Source organism: Diadema setosum, chromosome 1, assembly GCF_964275005.1.
Source record: "Diadema setosum chromosome 1, eeDiaSeto1, whole genome shotgun sequence".
Taxonomy (NCBI): Eukaryota; Metazoa; Echinodermata; class Echinoidea; order Diadematoida; family Diadematidae; genus Diadema; species Diadema setosum.
The window spans coordinates 1,522,623-1,541,448 of record NC_092685.1 but is presented as its reverse complement, the minus strand read 5'-3'; the positions used below and the strand labels follow the sequence as shown (position 1 = coordinate 1,541,448).

The following is an 18,826-nucleotide window of genomic DNA, read 5'->3' as shown; positions in this document are numbered from 1 at the left end:
AATGTGTGTGCCAATTTTCGTCGCGATCGCGCGGTCGACGGCCGAGATCCGGAGGGGGGGCCTGGGAGGCCCCCCCCCGGCTCTATCATCTACCTGAATAGCCCGGCCTAGTTAGGGTTAATGCAATAAATATCTATTCGTGCTTAATATCCTCATCACCAGTATTAGTAAATTTCATAGCTGTGAATACAATATCATCTAAAGATGAACAGGCAAAAAGGATTACATAAATATGCTCACTATTTTAAGTCATGAAAGACAATACTAAAAGCATATAATATTGCAATTGGCATTGCATACAAGGAATAATGGATCATATTGCATACAAGGAATAATGGATCACTGTGTTGCAGTATAATTATAATACAGTGCATGCATAAGTACTGCTTTATAATTTTTCAAATAATGCTAAATATGTAAGTCATTACAACTCTTTGAAAGGGTTATCAGGTATGCTGAATTTATATTGATATTGAATATACAATACAAACACTTTTGTCAGGTTAGATTCATTGAAGAAAAAGAAAAACTTCATCTAAATAACATTATTTTGTAGGAAAAGTGAAATTAGAGCAACAAAGCAGAAAATTAACATAAAACTTGGACAAGAGTTATGAAAATCATAACGGTTTGGGTGTTGGCAAGTTATGATATATGGTATTTAAAGAAAACTTCAAAACACCTAAAGAAACAGTTGCTAACATATGACTATAATGACAAACAATGCTCAATGACATATGAACATCTCATTGAGCACAAGATTCTTTTAATATGTCATAATTTTCTTCAAATTGTTGTTAATATGTTGCTTTAATTTCACTTTGTTCAATATGAATACTACACACAAAAAGATTTTATTCTAAAACTGTGAACTTGACTTTATATAAAGGTCATACATTGACATATGATAAAAAACTTGACTTAAAAACTTAAATTTGTGCATTTCAGAATGAACTTGCTATATCAATGACAGGAAGGTGAATGTTAACACACACTAAGAGAGTTGTTCATAAGCTTACCTCTTCTGCATTCATACTTGGAGTTGAAGTAAAACTTTGTGAGGAAACTGCAGGAAGTCTATAACACACAATTCAAGGAAGATACCAAGCATGAATACTTCAGAGAAAAATACTGCTACTGATCACACTATCCAACATGGTCCATTCTCCATAGTAGTCCACATATACATATTGATATTGCTACTAATCACACTATCCAACACGGTCCATTCTCCATATTAGTCCACATATACACACATTGCACTGTCATATCTCCTCTAGCATCAGGCAGTCTCACAGAATGTCCTCTAAGTCTGTTACTTTCAGCTTCCTTGCCAAAATTTGCCGATCAATAAATGATGGTTGAGAATGCTCTGAAGCTAGAATCAGCTTTCATTGTGCACAAAGTAGGTCTCTTGATGGAAGTTCTATTGAGCAGAAACAGTTAGCTGTTATCAGGAGTATGTGAATCTGTTGTAGAGGGTAGGAGATGACTGAAACTAATGTGTCGAGCAAGAACCATGTCACATGATTCTGCTGCTTAGTGAATAGACTACCTTCTGTGCAGGAAACACCAATTTGTAAGGACTTCTTTATACGCCATGTGATAAGGGCCTGGCACTCTGATGCAACACAAGATATGAGTCATCACAGAATCTTGATCACATCAAACCATCCACAAGCATGTCATAAAAATATGACCAGGGCCCTCTTTTATGAAGAGTTATAATTGATTATATAGTTGATCTCTATGGTAAGTCTATGGCAGCCTGTGTGGTAAGGAAATTTAGAATCGATTATATCTTTTGATAAAACGGGGCCCTGAAATGTCTTGGACAACCTTCATTTTCACTAAGTTTATTTTCAGTTGTACATCACAGACGATAAACAGCTGCTCAATCAATGGCTTGCTTTAATATTATAAAAGGTTTTAATCACATCTTCAATCTAATTCATGCTGAGACCCAGTCCTGTTAAAGACACCTTATATCCTTAATATGTCTCTTGTATCTCATTGTGGAATGGGGCAAGCTACAATTGTTAAATCATATTAAACTGTTGAGGACTAACTGATTTTGCTATAACACGCATTTCCCATAGACACCTGCCTGAGTATACTTGGGCCTATTCAAATTCATGAAATTCTTCCGTTGAGATGTTTTCATTGCAACTGATTGACAAATTGCCCTACAACGTCGATGTAGGCAATTTGTCAATCAGATACTGGGGACTAGTCTTCAGTGGGTTGATAATCAAAGACACAGATCACAGTTCCTCTCTCGTTGACAGCCCACTTCATTCCAGCAAATGACACAGAGAAGCTAGTATGGTGTGCATTGGTTAGGACTATGATTTGATATGTGGCACTGTATGGCAGTCAGACAACTGAAATCATATATTTGATCTTCAAATACATTGTAGAAACAAAATTGCGTAAATAATTACATGACAAAACAAAACTTAAAGAATGGTTGCAAAAAATATAATATAACTAATCCCTATAAAAAAAAAATGTGAATATCAAAAAGGATCTCATCGTCATACTGACTAGGATATATTCACTCTTTATCATCTCATGTCTCTTCTAGAAGCTACAATAACTTTTTGATATGCCTGATAAGAAGTTGACTATATTTATTTGGGAAAATCAAACATTTGTGTAGATTACGAAGGGAAACACACACAGGAATGGCTTGCCAGCATGCCGTTAAGTACACATCACATCAAGAGAGAATGAGAGGAAGCAAAAGAATGCTGAGAGAGAGTCTTGAGCTGAGGCTAGTCACCTGCTGATCGATTGCTGAGATCGTGACAGGAATCGAGAGGAGATGCTCAGTCTCCCACAGCTGACGTCCGCCGACGCAAAGCGGGACTGCAGCTGCTCCAGACACCGGCCAAACTTCTCCTGCTCCGTGAAATCCCCAATTTTCTCCTTTTCAGCAAAACTACATGCAAAATGGGAGGGTGGGTGGGGCCATTATTAATTGAGGGCAGGGGGATTGAGGGAGGGAAAATTGGTGGAACATGGGCAAGGGGGTAGGTATAGTGGATGGCATTGGGTTGGGTGGAAAACTGTGTGTGAAGTGGAAGGCAGCTACCAGCATCTCACAAAAGTAAATCTTTTGATTACTGTGACTAAACTCCCTGTCAATGTAAACTACACTTGATTAGTCACACAGTACAGACAATGCATACACAGAATTTTGGGTGTAACATTTACTCAGCAACCCTATGATAATGCAGCACTATCAGGATGTCAACTGGGTTTCTGGAATTCAATAGACGTTATTAAAATCCAAACACCGATGTTTAAGGCTTATGGGCCAGCTGAAATAATGTTTCTTCTATAGCACTCTTTGTCGACATAACTTCCAGGATCTTTCCATACAAACCCCATTGTTTGTAGCTTGCTCTCAAAATACTTTGCATTCACTCAGTCATTCATATCTTGAATAAACACCATTCAGAGCTTGATACAAAAAGAGGGAAAATGCCTGCACTGGATTTTCTGCCATCCACTTTTTCTTACATCTTTACAACTTTCATCATGAGCAAATCATTTTAACCCAAATCATATGAAATGTTCAATGGAAGAGCAACACATCAAATTAAAACAGAACATCCTAAACATGCTGTAAATGTTAATCAAATACATAGTAATGCAACAAAACAAATCTTGTATACTGGTAAATGTTTTGAATACTGTGTCATGCATGTGAACTGATTTCTGAATGAGTTAATTCTAACAAATGCAAGATTAGTGATCAAATCCATACACACATACACAGTCATAACAAATCTACATGTCATTGGACTGTGCAACAAACAATACATTCCTCATCTTCAGCACACGTTGGGAGCACACACAAGTAACCTCAGTAATCGCAGAACTGATTTTGACAGAAAGGGAAATAGATTCACTTTGCGGTCAACATAAAAAAAAAAAAAAACAATTTATGCAACAAGATTTGTGGAAGGTTCTTCCACAGTAAATACAGAATATATGCTCTAAGAAATCAAACCCCTTTCCCCCCCCCCCCCCAAAAAAAAGAAGAAAATAGTAAGAAATTCTTACCTGAAATTAGTGTGAAGAAACTTCTCTTCATCCGGTGTGGTGGTTGGTGATGGAGGCTCCATGGGATGAAGCTTGCGGGTTGGAGACCCTGATGGTGTGGTGTTCTCAACCTCCTCCTCATCTTCCTCATCATCCTCATCACTTTCATCTTCTGCCCGATCATCCTCGGTATTGCCTGAATGTGATTTTAAGTGTAATAATCTGAAGGGATAAGTGTCTGACCCAGGCTTTTGTTGATATGCTGTAATATTTTCCATTACATTTCACACAAGCTCAATCTATTTGAAGTTGCAAATCACAATGGTGACACCTGTCTCTTAATACTCATCTGCATAAATGTAATTCAAAGTCTGTTTACACATCAAATTGATGATTTTCTATGTGGTAGATTACACACATAAAGTATAAACTGCAAAAAAAAAAAAAAAAAAGTCATGAACTTGAATGCATTAATCCACATAAATCAAACAATTAATATAAGGCAAGGAACTTGTAAACATAAATCCATGAATCAATCAATATAAGCCACAGAATTAAGTTATACACATAAATAAAGAACTATTGAAAAGTCAAAGAAAGCTTGTTTATTTTACTCTACATGTGCTGGTTACTGGTAGATACTGGTAGTTTTGATACGTATTCACAAGTAAATGACACTCCAGTCCTATGATAAGACAGGTACTCACTAGTACTGGTGTCTGTGTGTGTTCCTCTGTCTGTCTTTTCATCTCTCAAACTTGCTAAATTCTCTCTGCTGCCATCTTTTGACCGGTGTCTGTTATGTCTCTTGGCCAGTTCCTCATGACTCTGTGTAGACTCTGTCACTTGGAATTTAAGGCTTGATAGTGAAAGGAATAAAAAGTCAGGTGTGCATTACAATCTCACAACTTTTCTTCTTCTTTTTTTTTTCTACAAACAAGAGACAGAGCACTCCTGCACAAATCAAAACTACAATTGTGAGTATTTTTGCATTTACTGAAACCTACAATCAAATACAAGTCACATATACCAGAACTTGCAGATTTTAAAGGCTGCGAATTAGTCTCATGTTTATGGAAATTGTGAGAAATTAAAACTTCAAATCTAAAAGCAAACTTACTGCACATCTTATAAATCAATTAAGTAAAAAATGTTAAGTATATTTTGTGGAAATGAACTGCTACTACAATTACTGTAACATTTCACATATGGGATTCTTTTATCAAATAAAAAGCTCTCCAGGATAGAGCCATCAGCATCAATCTGTAGGGGTTAATACCTCTCTGGTGAAGATGATGCTTCCTCCTCCGGTGGGTAAAAGATGATCTGCTTCTCCTCTGCATCATCATCCTTTTCTTCTTCCTCCTCCTCCTCTTCCTCCTCATCTTCCTCATCATCTCCTTCAATGTCCTCAACAACAGCCCCATCTCCTGCATCATGGTTGCCATCGGCGACGGTGGCACCTTGAGCTCTTAGGGACATTGGCGGGATGAATGGGTCACTCCCCCTGGCTGTGGTCACAAAGCCTGTCATCTGTGTGTGAGGCACAGTGAAAAGAGATTATCCATTTGGTTATCTACCATTCTACATCCAACAGCTACAGTTCATGAGTTTTGACTACAACGTGCAAAGCAATGCCTTACTTCACACCAAAACAAAATGACATTTTCTTTCATCATTCCAGTGGGCACTGTGTGTTCCTGTATTGGTGAAATACATGCAGTTGGCAGAAGCCACTTCTAATACAAGTCATACACAAGTCCATTTCAAATAATTACAGGGTGTACAGGGTGTCCCTATAAATTGTGAAAATACAAGGTTAATATACACAGAGTATACAACCTACACTGAATTGTGATGGTTAAATATTCAATTTTGTAACAGCTGACAAGAGAGCATTGTAGAGATTTTAGCAGTAAGCAGTGCTTAATTGTCTAGATTGCATTACTAGACAAATTCGCTGATTTAGTAAAGGGGAAAAAAAAGAAAAATAATTTCATATGAGACAGTGCTTTGGAATGTCGTGATCTTTCTTGTGTCATTGCTTCTATATTTACAGTGAGTCATTGCTTCTATATCTATGGACAGTGAGTCATCATGTGATGTCACACAAACTTGGAGATGTACATCTACTGCTGTACCTTTTCATCACCATCAAACTGATCTTGTGCTTGCAGTCCAAACTTCTGGGATGCAGGAACAAATTCATCGCCACAAATCTTGGCAATCTATTCAACACACACACATACAAACATAGAAATAGATATAAACAGACATCCAAGATATTTTCAGAATAGCTTAGAAAATGGAAAGGCTTTGGTTCTCTTTCCAACGTCCTGATAAATGAGAAAGAAGAAAACATTCCTGTAAACCAAGCGACAGGTTAAACCTATGTTATCAACACCTACAAGGTAACAGCATACAGTCTGTGAAAGTTACAATAATCACTCTTACATTATTTCTATTTGGCTAAAATGATAGCATTGACACTCCTATTAATGCAGCAGTTTGCATCAGAACAGGTATTAACTTAAAAGACTTAAGAGTCGCAATGACACACCACTATCACTATCACTGATAACTGACGACGTATAGTTTTAAGAGGTAAAAGGTCATCAATGCTCTTTCTGACTTTAGTGTATCAATGAAGTGCTTTGTTAAGTAATACTATTCATTACAAGGCCTCTGAAGAATTTGATAGTTCTTATTAAAAATGTTCAACATGGAAATAGAGAAATTATCATCTATTTCATTAGCATCACATAAGTCTTGTCTGGAGAAATTCAAAAGATATACAGGTACCTTTCCTTGCTTATTTCCCTGAAATTTACACAAAATGACAAACAGAATAATTTCACCAGGTATACAGATTCATTGACTAGCATGACTTAGTTCTGAAAAAGATACGGGAATATCAACCTTCAGCACTCCTAGCATCAAGAAGTATGATTACATGACATTCTCACCTCTTCAGCATCCATCCCAGCAAACGGACCCTGAGGAAGAAATCAAAGCAAACTAACATTAATTTTTGACAAGAAATATGTACGTATACACACAAATCCATGATATCTATACAAATGTCATACTTACCTGACAAGCAATAATGTTCTCTTTTTTTTCAGATAGTTACATCTTTATTATAAACCATAGTCAGTGTGAAATGGCAAATTATTGTAAAAAATATAGAAATAAGATCATAGTATTCATAAATGCAATGATATAATAGCATAGGAATCTCTTAATGTAAGAATTTGACTAGTTCATAAATGCTGCCAAGGTTATAAAGGCTTGCAGAATGTAAGCAAGCTCATCAAAAATTGTTAACACATCACAATTTGCATCAAAATACAAGATATCCAAAAATATAAACAAGAATATCATCTCCACAATTTACACTATCATCAATGCATTATTCATGGTTGTTTTGACATTTTTTAACATCTAAAACTGTAAATGGAAAAGTCTTCCAAGAATATGTATCAAATGCAGATAGAATGGTTAAATCTGTTTAAGCAAAACTTGTCAGTATAGAAGCAAGTGGCTGATTAGTAAGAGATACCATAATCTACATTATAGTGTAGTTTATACACTATCTTGACATATTAAAATCTTCATCAGCGTTAATAACATAAGCAGTCATAGTTAACATTATGTAAAGACACATTTAAGAATACTAAATGTGCACATTTTGAAATTGGGCTTTTGTAATGAATACATAAATTGTAAGCATCAAATTCATATTTATATCTGGAATTGACCACCATATAAAAATATTAATAAATGATATATTTATACTTTGTTGATAAATATAAAAAATTAGTTGTAATGTGAGCAAAGAACATTTGGAACACTCAGAAGTTTGACTATCTTTACATAAAGTAATTATGATTTATTCACTCTTCAAAATCAGAACTGCATTCATAAAGTGGTGAAAATTAGATGAAATGAAATGGGTTCCTCAAGATTGAAATCATAGCAGAAAAAAACAAAACCCAAACCCAAGCATGTTAAAAATATAACTCCATGAAAACAGAACGTCATTACAAACTCAGCTGCTCTCAATTAGAAAACTATCATGAGGATCACAGATACAATTCTTACGATCTCTGAGGCCACTACAATTTTATATGGGAATAGTTCTGTACTTCCATCTTGTACTTCCATCTTGGAATTAAAACCTGGATGTTGACAACACTTACAGATGGTATCAGTTAATGCTCTGCAATAGGGTTATAATAATTAGGACATTATAACAATTAGAACATGCAAATATCAGTACGCAGAAAGTGGACTGCTGTGAATAATGACGTGACTAATGTAGCATGGATGTTGTGGGAAGGATTTCTGTCAAAAAGACTGTATCATTCCATGGCTCCCAGTGCACATAGGATGTTCTTGAGCTCAAACAAGTCACATGAGATTAAATTTGAGGGGAGACTGATACATACACAGTACATATAACTGATCACATTTCTGGTGTCTATCATACATAAGACATCTGGCATAAGTTACTGCACAGAAACCTACAACATGTAAAACATGTAAGTGCATTTTACTCACACTTGTGAGGAATGTTGTGACAGTGCAAGTGACCCTACCTTACTGTTAGAGAATTAGCAATGCTGTCCACAGCAAGTTTACCAAGACTAGTATATAAGTACTAGAAGATCCATCAATAACATGTGTCAGTCATATCATAAAATGAGATCAAACATTCAGTGTTATGCTATTCATCATATCACATCCAGCAACATTCACAACCCCATCAATCATGTAAGATTCTCCAGAGAAATTATGTGTGGCACAAGTTGGGGTTTGAAAAGAAATTCTTCCATTTCTTTGCACAGAGGAAATGCTTCTCTAGTCACTCCATCTCCCACAGTTCATATGAAATACAAACAATATGGCTAGTCAATATATCTAAACGTGTTCCACAGTAAAACATTCTTATTAAAGATTAATCTAGTTTTCTAAACATACTTCATATTTTTCACATGTCTCTTGTACTGTAAACAGAATGTATTACAAGCCACTATTCATCATATGATAATTATTCAGGACTGAAAGCAGCAAGACCAATTTTCCATGAACCAATACTATACAGAGTCATGTTGAGTACTCCTCTCAAACAAACACAATCAACTCTAACCAACCATTCTATCAGCTGTTACAACGAGAATTAAGGGACAAGTTCACCTTCATAAACATAAGGATTGGGAGAATGTAGCAATATTAGTAGAACACATCACTGAAAGTTTGAGGAAAATCGGACAATCCGTTCAAAAGTTATGAATTTTTGAAGTTTTTGTGCAGTCACCGCTGGATGAGAAGACTACTGCAGTGTATGATGTCACAAGCGTACAACAATATAAGGAAAATATAAAGAGAATTTCACAAAATTTTATCTTTTGAAAAAAGCACACATTCCCTTGACTTGTTACCGACATATGTTATGGGTAATATTATTCCCCCTGCCTTTAGAAAGAGGCTAGTCAAGTGCTCTTTTATTATGCAAAAAAAGTGAAAATATGTTGAATTTTCTTTACATTTTCTTTATACTGTTGTACGCATCACAAGCTGTAGTAGTCTCCTCATCCAGCAGTTCCAACACAAAAATTTTAAAAATTCATAACTTTTGCATCGATTGTCCAATTTTCCTCAAACTTTCAGTGATGTGTTCTACTAATATTGCTGCATTCTCTCAATCCTTATGTTTATGAAGGTGAACTTGTCCTTTAAGGACATTTGCTTCCTATATCTTGCAAGATTCTACAGTGAGTTTTCAACAATCAAGGCATACATCTTGAATGCTGGAAAGAAGGCAGAGTTCTTAAACTGTTAAAGGAAGTAGCCTTCTACGTAGCTTTCAACAAATTTCTTCATATAATATCTAAAACTATTACGAACATTTCAAATCAAATTGCTTTTTGATTTGGTAATGATGGATGTTAGTGTTTCTTACACAATACCTTTAAAATTGATTTTATTGTGTTAGACACATATGTTTACATTTAGTTGTTGCATGAAGAAGACAATTGCAGACACATGCAAGTGTTTAATAATGATTGAGAAATAGATGCTGCGATAGATTTCTTATAATAGTAACCCCGTACAATTCCAACACACAATATAAGTATTTTGTTTGAGGACTGTAGAATGCCCTTTAAAAGCCTGTTAAAAGGTATATATTTGGAGAAATTTTTGATTAGGTAGTCAAGGTTTTTAGTGAGCTTTTAAAGAATTTGCATTAATTGCTGATACTTGCCACACGGCTTTGCCATCGTTTTCTGAGGGATTTGTGCTTTCGGCAGGAAAAAAAAAACAGATATCATTCACAAGAAAGGCATTAGAAACAGGGTGCTTGAGAGAGGGCTTTGTGCTAGATTGAACTTCACATTTAATGTGCTTTTAGATACTGGTACCTCACAGCACTCCAAGACGAAAACACACACAATTTATGATTCCATAGTGGAAAAAAAGAGAAGCAGGAATGGGCTGAAAGAAGATGAAAGAATGGAGCTGGAAACTCAGGAACAGTGAAAAAAGAAATTGACAGTTGCAGAGTAGGAGGCTGGAAAGTATCTCTAGAATCAGAACTTGACTTGGTAGAACATCACGAGAGAAAGTAGACACTGAAGATAGAGGGATAGTACTCTGCTGCACAGCAATAATTTTCACTTCAACTGTGTGCAAAGTATCAATGAAAGTATACCTACTGTCTTCAAACCGAGCATTTTTTGGACAAGGCGTCTCTTTGTAAAGCAAAGTAGCAGAATTGGGAGCAAAGGGCAAAAAGGAGATTTAAAGAAAAGTTTCTGTTTGGCAAATTTGATTTAGTTTGGTGCAGAAAGCGGCTTGCAATAAAATCTTAATTGATAATACCTGAAACATTGGGCTGAATCCATTATCCATAAAGGAAAAGGTCTATAGTGAGGTGACAGGGAAACAGTGAGTTAGCTGGTCTGGGAGACAGTTACCATTACCTCATTCTCTGCATTCATACATACATGTCATTTGATTTAGCCCTAGACACACCAATAGTCAGAGTTGTGTGGAGCTAGGGATAGCTTCTTAGATTGTCATTTACAGTATGTGTAGACGGGATTTGGGTGCATACAAGAGATGCTATCATAGCTTGAGCAGTGCTCTCTGGTGAACTGAATGCAAAATATACTTCAGTGCCATTTTTGGTCTGTGAGGTGATGAGGTATAAGAAAAGATGGATGGCACCTAAATTTGTAAAACATTTTCCTAAATGTCTGAAATATCTAGTGATTTCCATTTACAGCACACATTACTATTCCATGCTTTATAAGTACACTAGTAAATCATTTTATTCTAAGGTCAGAACGTTCTTATTTACTTACTCACTTTATGAAATGTTATGCTCTGCCTCTCTCAATATATGAATAATTGCAGTGTTAAGCTTTTTGTACTGCTATCTGGGGGAACAAAAACATGACAACTTACATTACAACAAAACAAAAAACATGACACCAGATCAAATGATGACCAAACTGAACATCCACACAGCCACAGTACTTACTGTGTTATGCACCAACCATGACTACATCAAATACAGATGGCTATATATCAAATGCAAACCATGCTTTGAATTTAGATGTGTTATTCCCATGTAGCCATGGCGACGGGTAAGTTGTGAGTCATGGAGCAGCAGAGGATCACATGCGGCTGATTATCGGATGGCTTTTGATCATGAGCTCTTCATGGTGTGGTGGGAAAAATCTGAAAGAGAGGTACTTACTCGAGAACGACTAGCAAATGGTCTTACTTGCTCTAGGAGGACGTCTGGCTCCACCGTGTAGCGCCTTCGATCTAAAAGCAAGATAAAAATCAGCACAAACAAGTGTTAACGAGATTTCATTTATTCTAAAAAATATCCTGATATTTATTCATATCATATTTCATGTAATTAACGCTCATACCAATATCGTTACTGCTAATACTTTTAATATTACTTCTACAACTTCTTCTTCTACTGCTACTACTACTACTACTACTCTTACTACTACTTTTAATTCTACAAGATACATTGTATGCTGTTAAATATTCTCAGAATTGTGATATTAGAGATTGAGGGGGAAAAGGGAGATATATCCTTGAACTGATGCATCCATCCAACCCACCAAAGCAGTCCTCAAGTCTGAGTTCAATACTCTGGTTCATCTCCATCTGTGATTTGACTTTGATGGGTCCGTCGTTGATGTTTTGGGCCCAGCGCCCTCTTGGGTGGGTGGGGCTGCTGTAGTTGGTGGGACTAGGAGCCTCGGTTATTGTCTCCTACACAGGAAAGACAGAGAAATATATGGCTTAATGCAGGTACTAGCATACTGTAAAACATGAAATATTCGCGGCATGAAATTTTCGCGAATTGGAGCCGAAAGCCTTTTTCGTGGCATGAAATTTTCGCGAATTGCTACTGGCATTCAATGCATGTAGTGTAGACAAAAGCTTTCGCGTGCATTTTAATTTCGCGAATTTTGGCGCTCGCGAAATTCGCGAAATTAAAATGCACGCGAAAATTTCTCGTTTTACAGTATTTGTGTCTATGCAATATATTACCTAGCACATGACTTATCATGAATTAATGATTTGAACAATGGTGCATGTGTGTATTGGTATACATGTCTGTCATAAAGCAACAACAATCACCAAATTGGAGTGCATCTAGTCAAAGATTTTACATCATTCTAATCTTTTTGAGCAGTTTTTGGATACGAATTGACAAATACATTATGTATCTCTGATATCATGAAAGGGATATATAAACTACATTCTTGAATTCTTGCTTAGCAACTCCAGGAAAACAAAATTACATGACACATAACAAAAGCACTGATATTGGAACAACATAATCAGCACTGATAACTTTCTTCAGGTGTGTTTATCTCGTAACAAAGTATGTAAAGGGTAACAGTGACATAAACTCTGCATACCTGGTTGACTTGCTTCTGAGCCCAGAGAGGTAATAATCCTGCATCAAAATTGCATTCCTCGGGGGAGGAACCTGGAATGAAGTGGGATAGAATATGGTGTACAACAGCAACAACTCATCATGCTGGACAGTGAATGACTACAATGGCTCACTTGAGCTGTGCAGCTTGGGTGAGCTGAAAAAACAACAACCAAACAACAAAACAAAACTCTAAGAGAAATCACTTGCATTTTACAGAGCAGATCTCTACAGCAGAGCTCTCAATCATTTGACAGGCAGACTGTGTTGCAGTCTGAATACATTCTACTTAAAACTTTGCATACCCCACTGAAACAAAGCAGAGGAAAATCCTAGCAATCTGTCTCTCATTTTCATTTCTGGATTAGTAGAGTCGCCCTTTTGACATTGAATATGTAAATTCTAGAAGGGCCTATCAGTACAGAAAAACTCAATCATGCCATATGGTTCAATATGAAATATTGTAAAAGAAATTAATCCACATGACAACAAAAACAAACAAGCAAAGAAACACATAAAAAATGATAGCAATATAGAAAGAAAAGGTCTGAATAATATCCACCGGTAAGCAGAATATTCTATTACTTCAAATGCATGAAAATCTCTATTTCTAGAAATGAGTTCTTTTCCTTTGTGAGAATTATTGAAGTCTAAGCATATGGGAGTAATATGACATACATGTAAACTAATATGAAGACAACATAAATACACTGCTCTAATAGAGGTAAGTACATTGAATGCTTTCCTGTACAATTGAAAACAATGACATTTCAACTCCAGCCTTCTGCTGAGTGGTGTACAAAACTACTTTACACCAGCCCAGTTCTCACCTTCATCTGGTTGTCTTTCTTCCATCTCATCCTCTGTGTCCGGTCTCGACTGCATGGCTGGCTTGAATTCCGTCCCAGCATGCATTGCCTGCCAGGCGTTGATGATGGCTGCCTTGGGTTCTGGGGTTAAGTCTGGTGGGACGACGTACGTGCCTCTCCTACCAAATAGGATTCAGTGGAAGTAGTCAGGTCTCAGCATTTTACAAACACACTGTGTTGGTGCAGTGCTCATAATGACCGTGGCTGATTTCCTGTTACCATTGAACAATCCTTGATTGCATGGACTTTATAAACAGGATGTCATTCTATCAATCTTGGGTCTTTCAGTTAAAGGGATTGTAAATCATTGGTTGAGGTGAGGATTCAGCCCAAAACTTTTTGCAAGATACTTAGAAACCCCTTTATGAAATTTAAAAGAGCATAGAGTTCTAAGAGGAATTCAAACTTTATTTGATGAAAATTAGTTTTGAAGTGGTTTGAGATACCCCCAAAACAAAGCGATCCTAATAAAAGGTGGGTCCCACCTTTCAATAGGATCACTTTGTTTGGGATATCTCGGTCATTTCAAAACCAATTTTCATCACATAATCTGTGAATTCCTCTTAGAATCATACACTCTTCCATATTTCATAAGAGGTTTCCCATTATCTAAAAAATTATCATAAAAAAGCATTTGAAACATGTAGCTCAATCTCAACCGAATCTGTACCATCCCTTTAAACGCATCGGTATAAGCATAACACATTACTAACATCACATATCACGTGCAACTCGGTCTGAGCAAAAACTCTTGACAGGAAACTGATAGTTGGATTTGAAAATCGTAGCAAAATGTTAACCCTAACTAGGCCGGGCTATTTAGGTAGTTGATAGAGCCGGGGGGGGGGGCCTCCCAGGCCCCCCCTCCAGATCTCGGCCGTCGACCGCACAATCACGACGAAAATTGGCACACACATTGCCTATGATGTAATCTAAAATACCATGAACTTAATTTTTCAAAAAATCATCATTTATGCTAAATTATGCTAATTTATGCATGATGATGCATAAAATCAGACTAATTGGTATAAATCACAAAATAAAGCTCAAAACAGGCACATTTTTTGTGTAAATATTCTTTTTAGTGTCCTTAGCAAATGTAATAAAAAAGAATTGTGATATCAGAAAAAATTCTTAAGTATTTTATTGTTTTTTTGAATTTCTTATGTATTTCTTTGTTTTTTCGACTTTATGTTTTTCATTGTTTTTTCAATGAAATTTGTCCGCGACATCGCTCCGAACAAGAAAATATGTTATTCATTGATTTTAATCAATAAAACACCAAAATAATCATGCTTTTATGAAATTTGCCAGTAAGCACAGTTTGCATTGAAATTGTACACGAATTAACGTTTTTGAGCAATTTTTGGTCTGACATGCATGTACATATTTATGCGTAACTTCGGAACCGCGCGCCCGGGCGTCGCAAATTTGGTGTCAAAAGATGCGGGAGACTCGAAAGAAAAAAGTCATGAAACGTCGCGGCGATAGCTTTTTGCGATTGCGATACATCGCGCGGAACGTCGAGGGGGGGGCCTCGGAGGCCCCCCCCCGGCCTAGTTAGGGTTAAGGCTATTACCATAATCTAAACACTATTTCTACTGTGTAAGGGATCCCTGTTCATCCATGTGGAATCAATTTAGAATTGATGGAGAACTGTGTGAGTAGTTGATGTAATGTAAGCGATAAACCAATCCTGATGGTTGTGATTTGACGAACCACACTCAAAACTTGTTTTCAATCATGCACTTACATGTATAATACTTGCCTGGCCTGATGGCATACACATCTTACACAGAGAAGTATCTTACAGGTGTAATATGCTTTTGCTCGCGCTTATCATGAAGAATATGTGCTTAAAGGCATGCTCAGAAGAAGAGGAACACAGATTTAAATGAGACACGGGAGAATGCAACAAAATATCAGATAAAGGTCATACATTGTATGTGGAGATCTCTTCAAACTCTCTCTAGTTTCTTTGCAAAGGGACTCTACCAAATTTCTCAAGTCCTTCATCATCTTTAACCATACCATTCCCAGCTGAATAAGGGTTTAAACCATGGAGTGGGAAGGCTGGCCCAGCTGGGATATATTTGAGAATCCCTGTAACGAACAGCATAAAGCTTTACCACTAATTTCTGTTTAAGTACACACACAGCCAAAGAACCTGGACTGGAGTCGACAGTTACAGAGTGTATGCTTTGATGCACACATTCGCTGACCAGCACTGCTATTTGTGGTTTTGGTAAGTACTCTGGTGGGCAGTGAATGAATTGGGTCACCCACGAAGCATCATGTTTTCTATGTGTGCTCACCTGAGGATGTTGTACTCCGGTGGAGGCTCCACCACCTTCTCCCCCATCTCTCTCAGTCTCTCCTTCATATTGTGTGTCAGCTCCCAGGGTAGCTTCCACACAAAGATACACCTGTTTAGAGTGACAAGGGTGTGAGGTGGACACAGGGGGTGTATGACAGGTTTAGGGGGCCTTTCATATGTCATGGCAGCCAGGCTTTAACCCGTTGAGGACGAGTCCCGAGTATACTCGGGCAGGTGTCTATGGGAAATGCGTGTTGTAGCAAAATCAGTCCGTCCTCAACGGGTTAAATGTTGTGTGTTTTCCATGTTTGTCAATTGTTCATGTGAATGGGTCTATCTTTAGAAGACCAATATCTGCAGAAGACCAATCATGTGTATGAAACTGAAAACATATCAATGTACAGTAAAACCTGTCTTAGCGGCCACCTGCTGTATACAGCCACTACAAAAAATTCCCTCCAAGAGAAATGCCATGTTAAAGTCCCTGCTTACAGTAGTCTGCTGTCAATAGTGGTCATCTTTTTTGTTTCCAATATGTGGCCACTACAGACATGTTTAACTGTATTAGCCAGAATGACTGTGCATTGTTAACATTAACCTTTCTGTGATGAATCATGCTTTAGGTCATTAAAACATATCATATAGCGGTCAAAGATATCACCTTGGTCATGAATACAAGACATTCATAAGAAGATACCACTCTCAGCAGCACACACTGGTTAATCTTTCTCATTTTCACCACTTTATAAGCTTGAAGGGGGTTATCACCACACTGGCTAAAGTCACAATTATCATTGTTGTGATGATAATTAAAACTCACTTCCAAAGATTCTTACTCAATGTAGCTAATCTAACAGAAAAATTCCCTAAATATGCAACTAAGAATGAATCTTTGAACCACTACAAAACTCACCCATCCCCTGACACTGAAATCAGCTGCTTGCAGTCACTCGTAAACTTGATTCCTGTTACCAGCTCTGTTTAACAGGAACAATTCAAAGTATATATTGAGAGTGTATTACTATGAAAACATTCAAACACCACATTAATGTACATCACTATGGGTCTGACATCAATTACATCATTGTCCTTGTGTCTCTACTGTTTTCTGCAGAAACAACCTGTTTCGGGACAAAGGTAAGAGATATCCTTCTTTCAAGCCAACACTCCTAGCACTTTGACATGAGGTGGTTATGGAATAAAGACAAACATTTCAGTTTAAGATTATCTGATTTAATAAGCACACCACTGATTAGGGGATTAGCACCTTACACAGGATTTTGTCATTGTAATGATGTTACTGCAAAGTCAGAATTATTTATGTGCATGAAACTTCTTGCGAATTAAGCAAGGAGCCAAGATTTGTGAAAGTAAAATGCACATGAAAGGGTTTGTCTACACAATGCATTGAATGGCAATGGCAATTTGCAAAAGTTTCATGGCACGAGAAAGGCTGTTCACTCCAATTTGTTAAAGTTTCATACTATGAATGTTTCTAGCTTTACAGTATGTGGGTAGCATTGTTGTATTGTAGTGTGACTATTCAATAATGATTTGACTATCAGGACATTGTTTAGATGTACAAACAAAGGATTCAGGCAAAGAATTGAACTTATACAAAGTCCTCACTTGTAAGTTCTGTCTTTTTATCTATTCTACTCACAGATAATGTGCAACATGCAGTATCAGGGTGGTGAGTCTTTCTTAAATAGCTTTGAACAGATAAGTACAGACAGCCAACCAGATTACTTAGTATTCAGTGTGACTTAAAAATCTTAGCCCAACTTGTCCGGATGCCTAGTCATTGTTGCCAAATCTTCTACATGAAGCTACTTCTACAACAGATCATCAAATTGGCAACACACTGGAAGCTATGACAAGAAATATAATTTTTCCCCCCAGTATTGCACAGCAGTTTGCTACACATTTGGGATCTAAATGCTACACGACCTTTCATGTTCGTAGCAATTTTATTACATCAAACTGTACATCAGTTTGTTCAAATTATTTGTCTATTGACTAAAATTGATATCCAATTTCAAGAAGGGAAATTACATTTTTTGTACTAAAGGCAACAACTTCCTCACCTGAGTGGCCCATCATGGTGGCTACACACTCCCCAGAGTAGAAGTCATAGATGGAAAGACTCTTGTCAGAGCAGCTAGTAGCAGCATAGATCCCTGAGGGATCTAACTCTACCCTGATGAGTGTTCCTTCATCACTCTGAGCTCCTTTGTATGTCCTCTTCAACTTCCCACTCACCACATTGTAGATCCTGACACAGACAAAGACACATAAACAATACATGAAGACATTCATCAACATTGTGTCTTTTCCAACTTTAATTCTTGACCTGTGTCCCATGTCTCAACTTATAACTGGAAATCATACAATTGGAGTGGGTGGGAGAATTGAATGCGGAACATAAATGGTTGGTTATTCAACTTTTATTCTCAATGCACAATATATTCTCCATTTAGATCAAAGCTGAATGCACAGAAACTTTCGTTCATGGATTCATCAAATATTTGTATTGGTCTCAATTCAGTTGTAACTGTGATGTATGACCATGAGTGTTGCCGATGGTAGTCAAGATTAAACTCGAAACAA

The 18,826-nt window shown here is 36.9% G+C and overlaps 1 protein-coding gene across 1 annotated transcript in view; it reads right to left on the bottom strand.

Annotated features, from left to right (window-relative positions):
- Positions 1–18,826, bottom strand: part of LOC140232693 (uncharacterized) — an 80,125-nt gene that overhangs the window by 9,352 nt on the left and 51,947 nt on the right. Inside the window, exons 16-30 of the mRNA XM_072312814.1 lie at positions 18,304–18,491; positions 17,130–17,193; positions 16,215–16,325; positions 13,861–14,018; positions 13,014–13,084; positions 12,204–12,357; positions 11,849–11,892; positions 10,773–10,808; positions 7,020–7,049; positions 6,195–6,281; positions 5,333–5,586; positions 4,761–4,912; positions 4,075–4,249; positions 2,786–2,944; positions 1,020–1,077 (exon numbers count right to left, since the gene is read on the bottom strand). Of these exons, the coding sequence (XP_072168915.1) occupies positions 1,020–1,077; positions 2,786–2,944; positions 4,075–4,249; positions 4,761–4,912; positions 5,333–5,586; positions 6,195–6,281; positions 7,020–7,049; positions 10,773–10,808; positions 11,849–11,892; positions 12,204–12,357; positions 13,014–13,084; positions 13,861–14,018; positions 16,215–16,325; positions 17,130–17,193; positions 18,304–18,491 (1,741 nt within the window). The remainder of the gene's footprint in view (positions 1–1,019; positions 1,078–2,785; positions 2,945–4,074; positions 4,250–4,760; positions 4,913–5,332; positions 5,587–6,194; positions 6,282–7,019; positions 7,050–10,772; positions 10,809–11,848; positions 11,893–12,203; positions 12,358–13,013; positions 13,085–13,860; positions 14,019–16,214; positions 16,326–17,129; positions 17,194–18,303; positions 18,492–18,826) is intronic.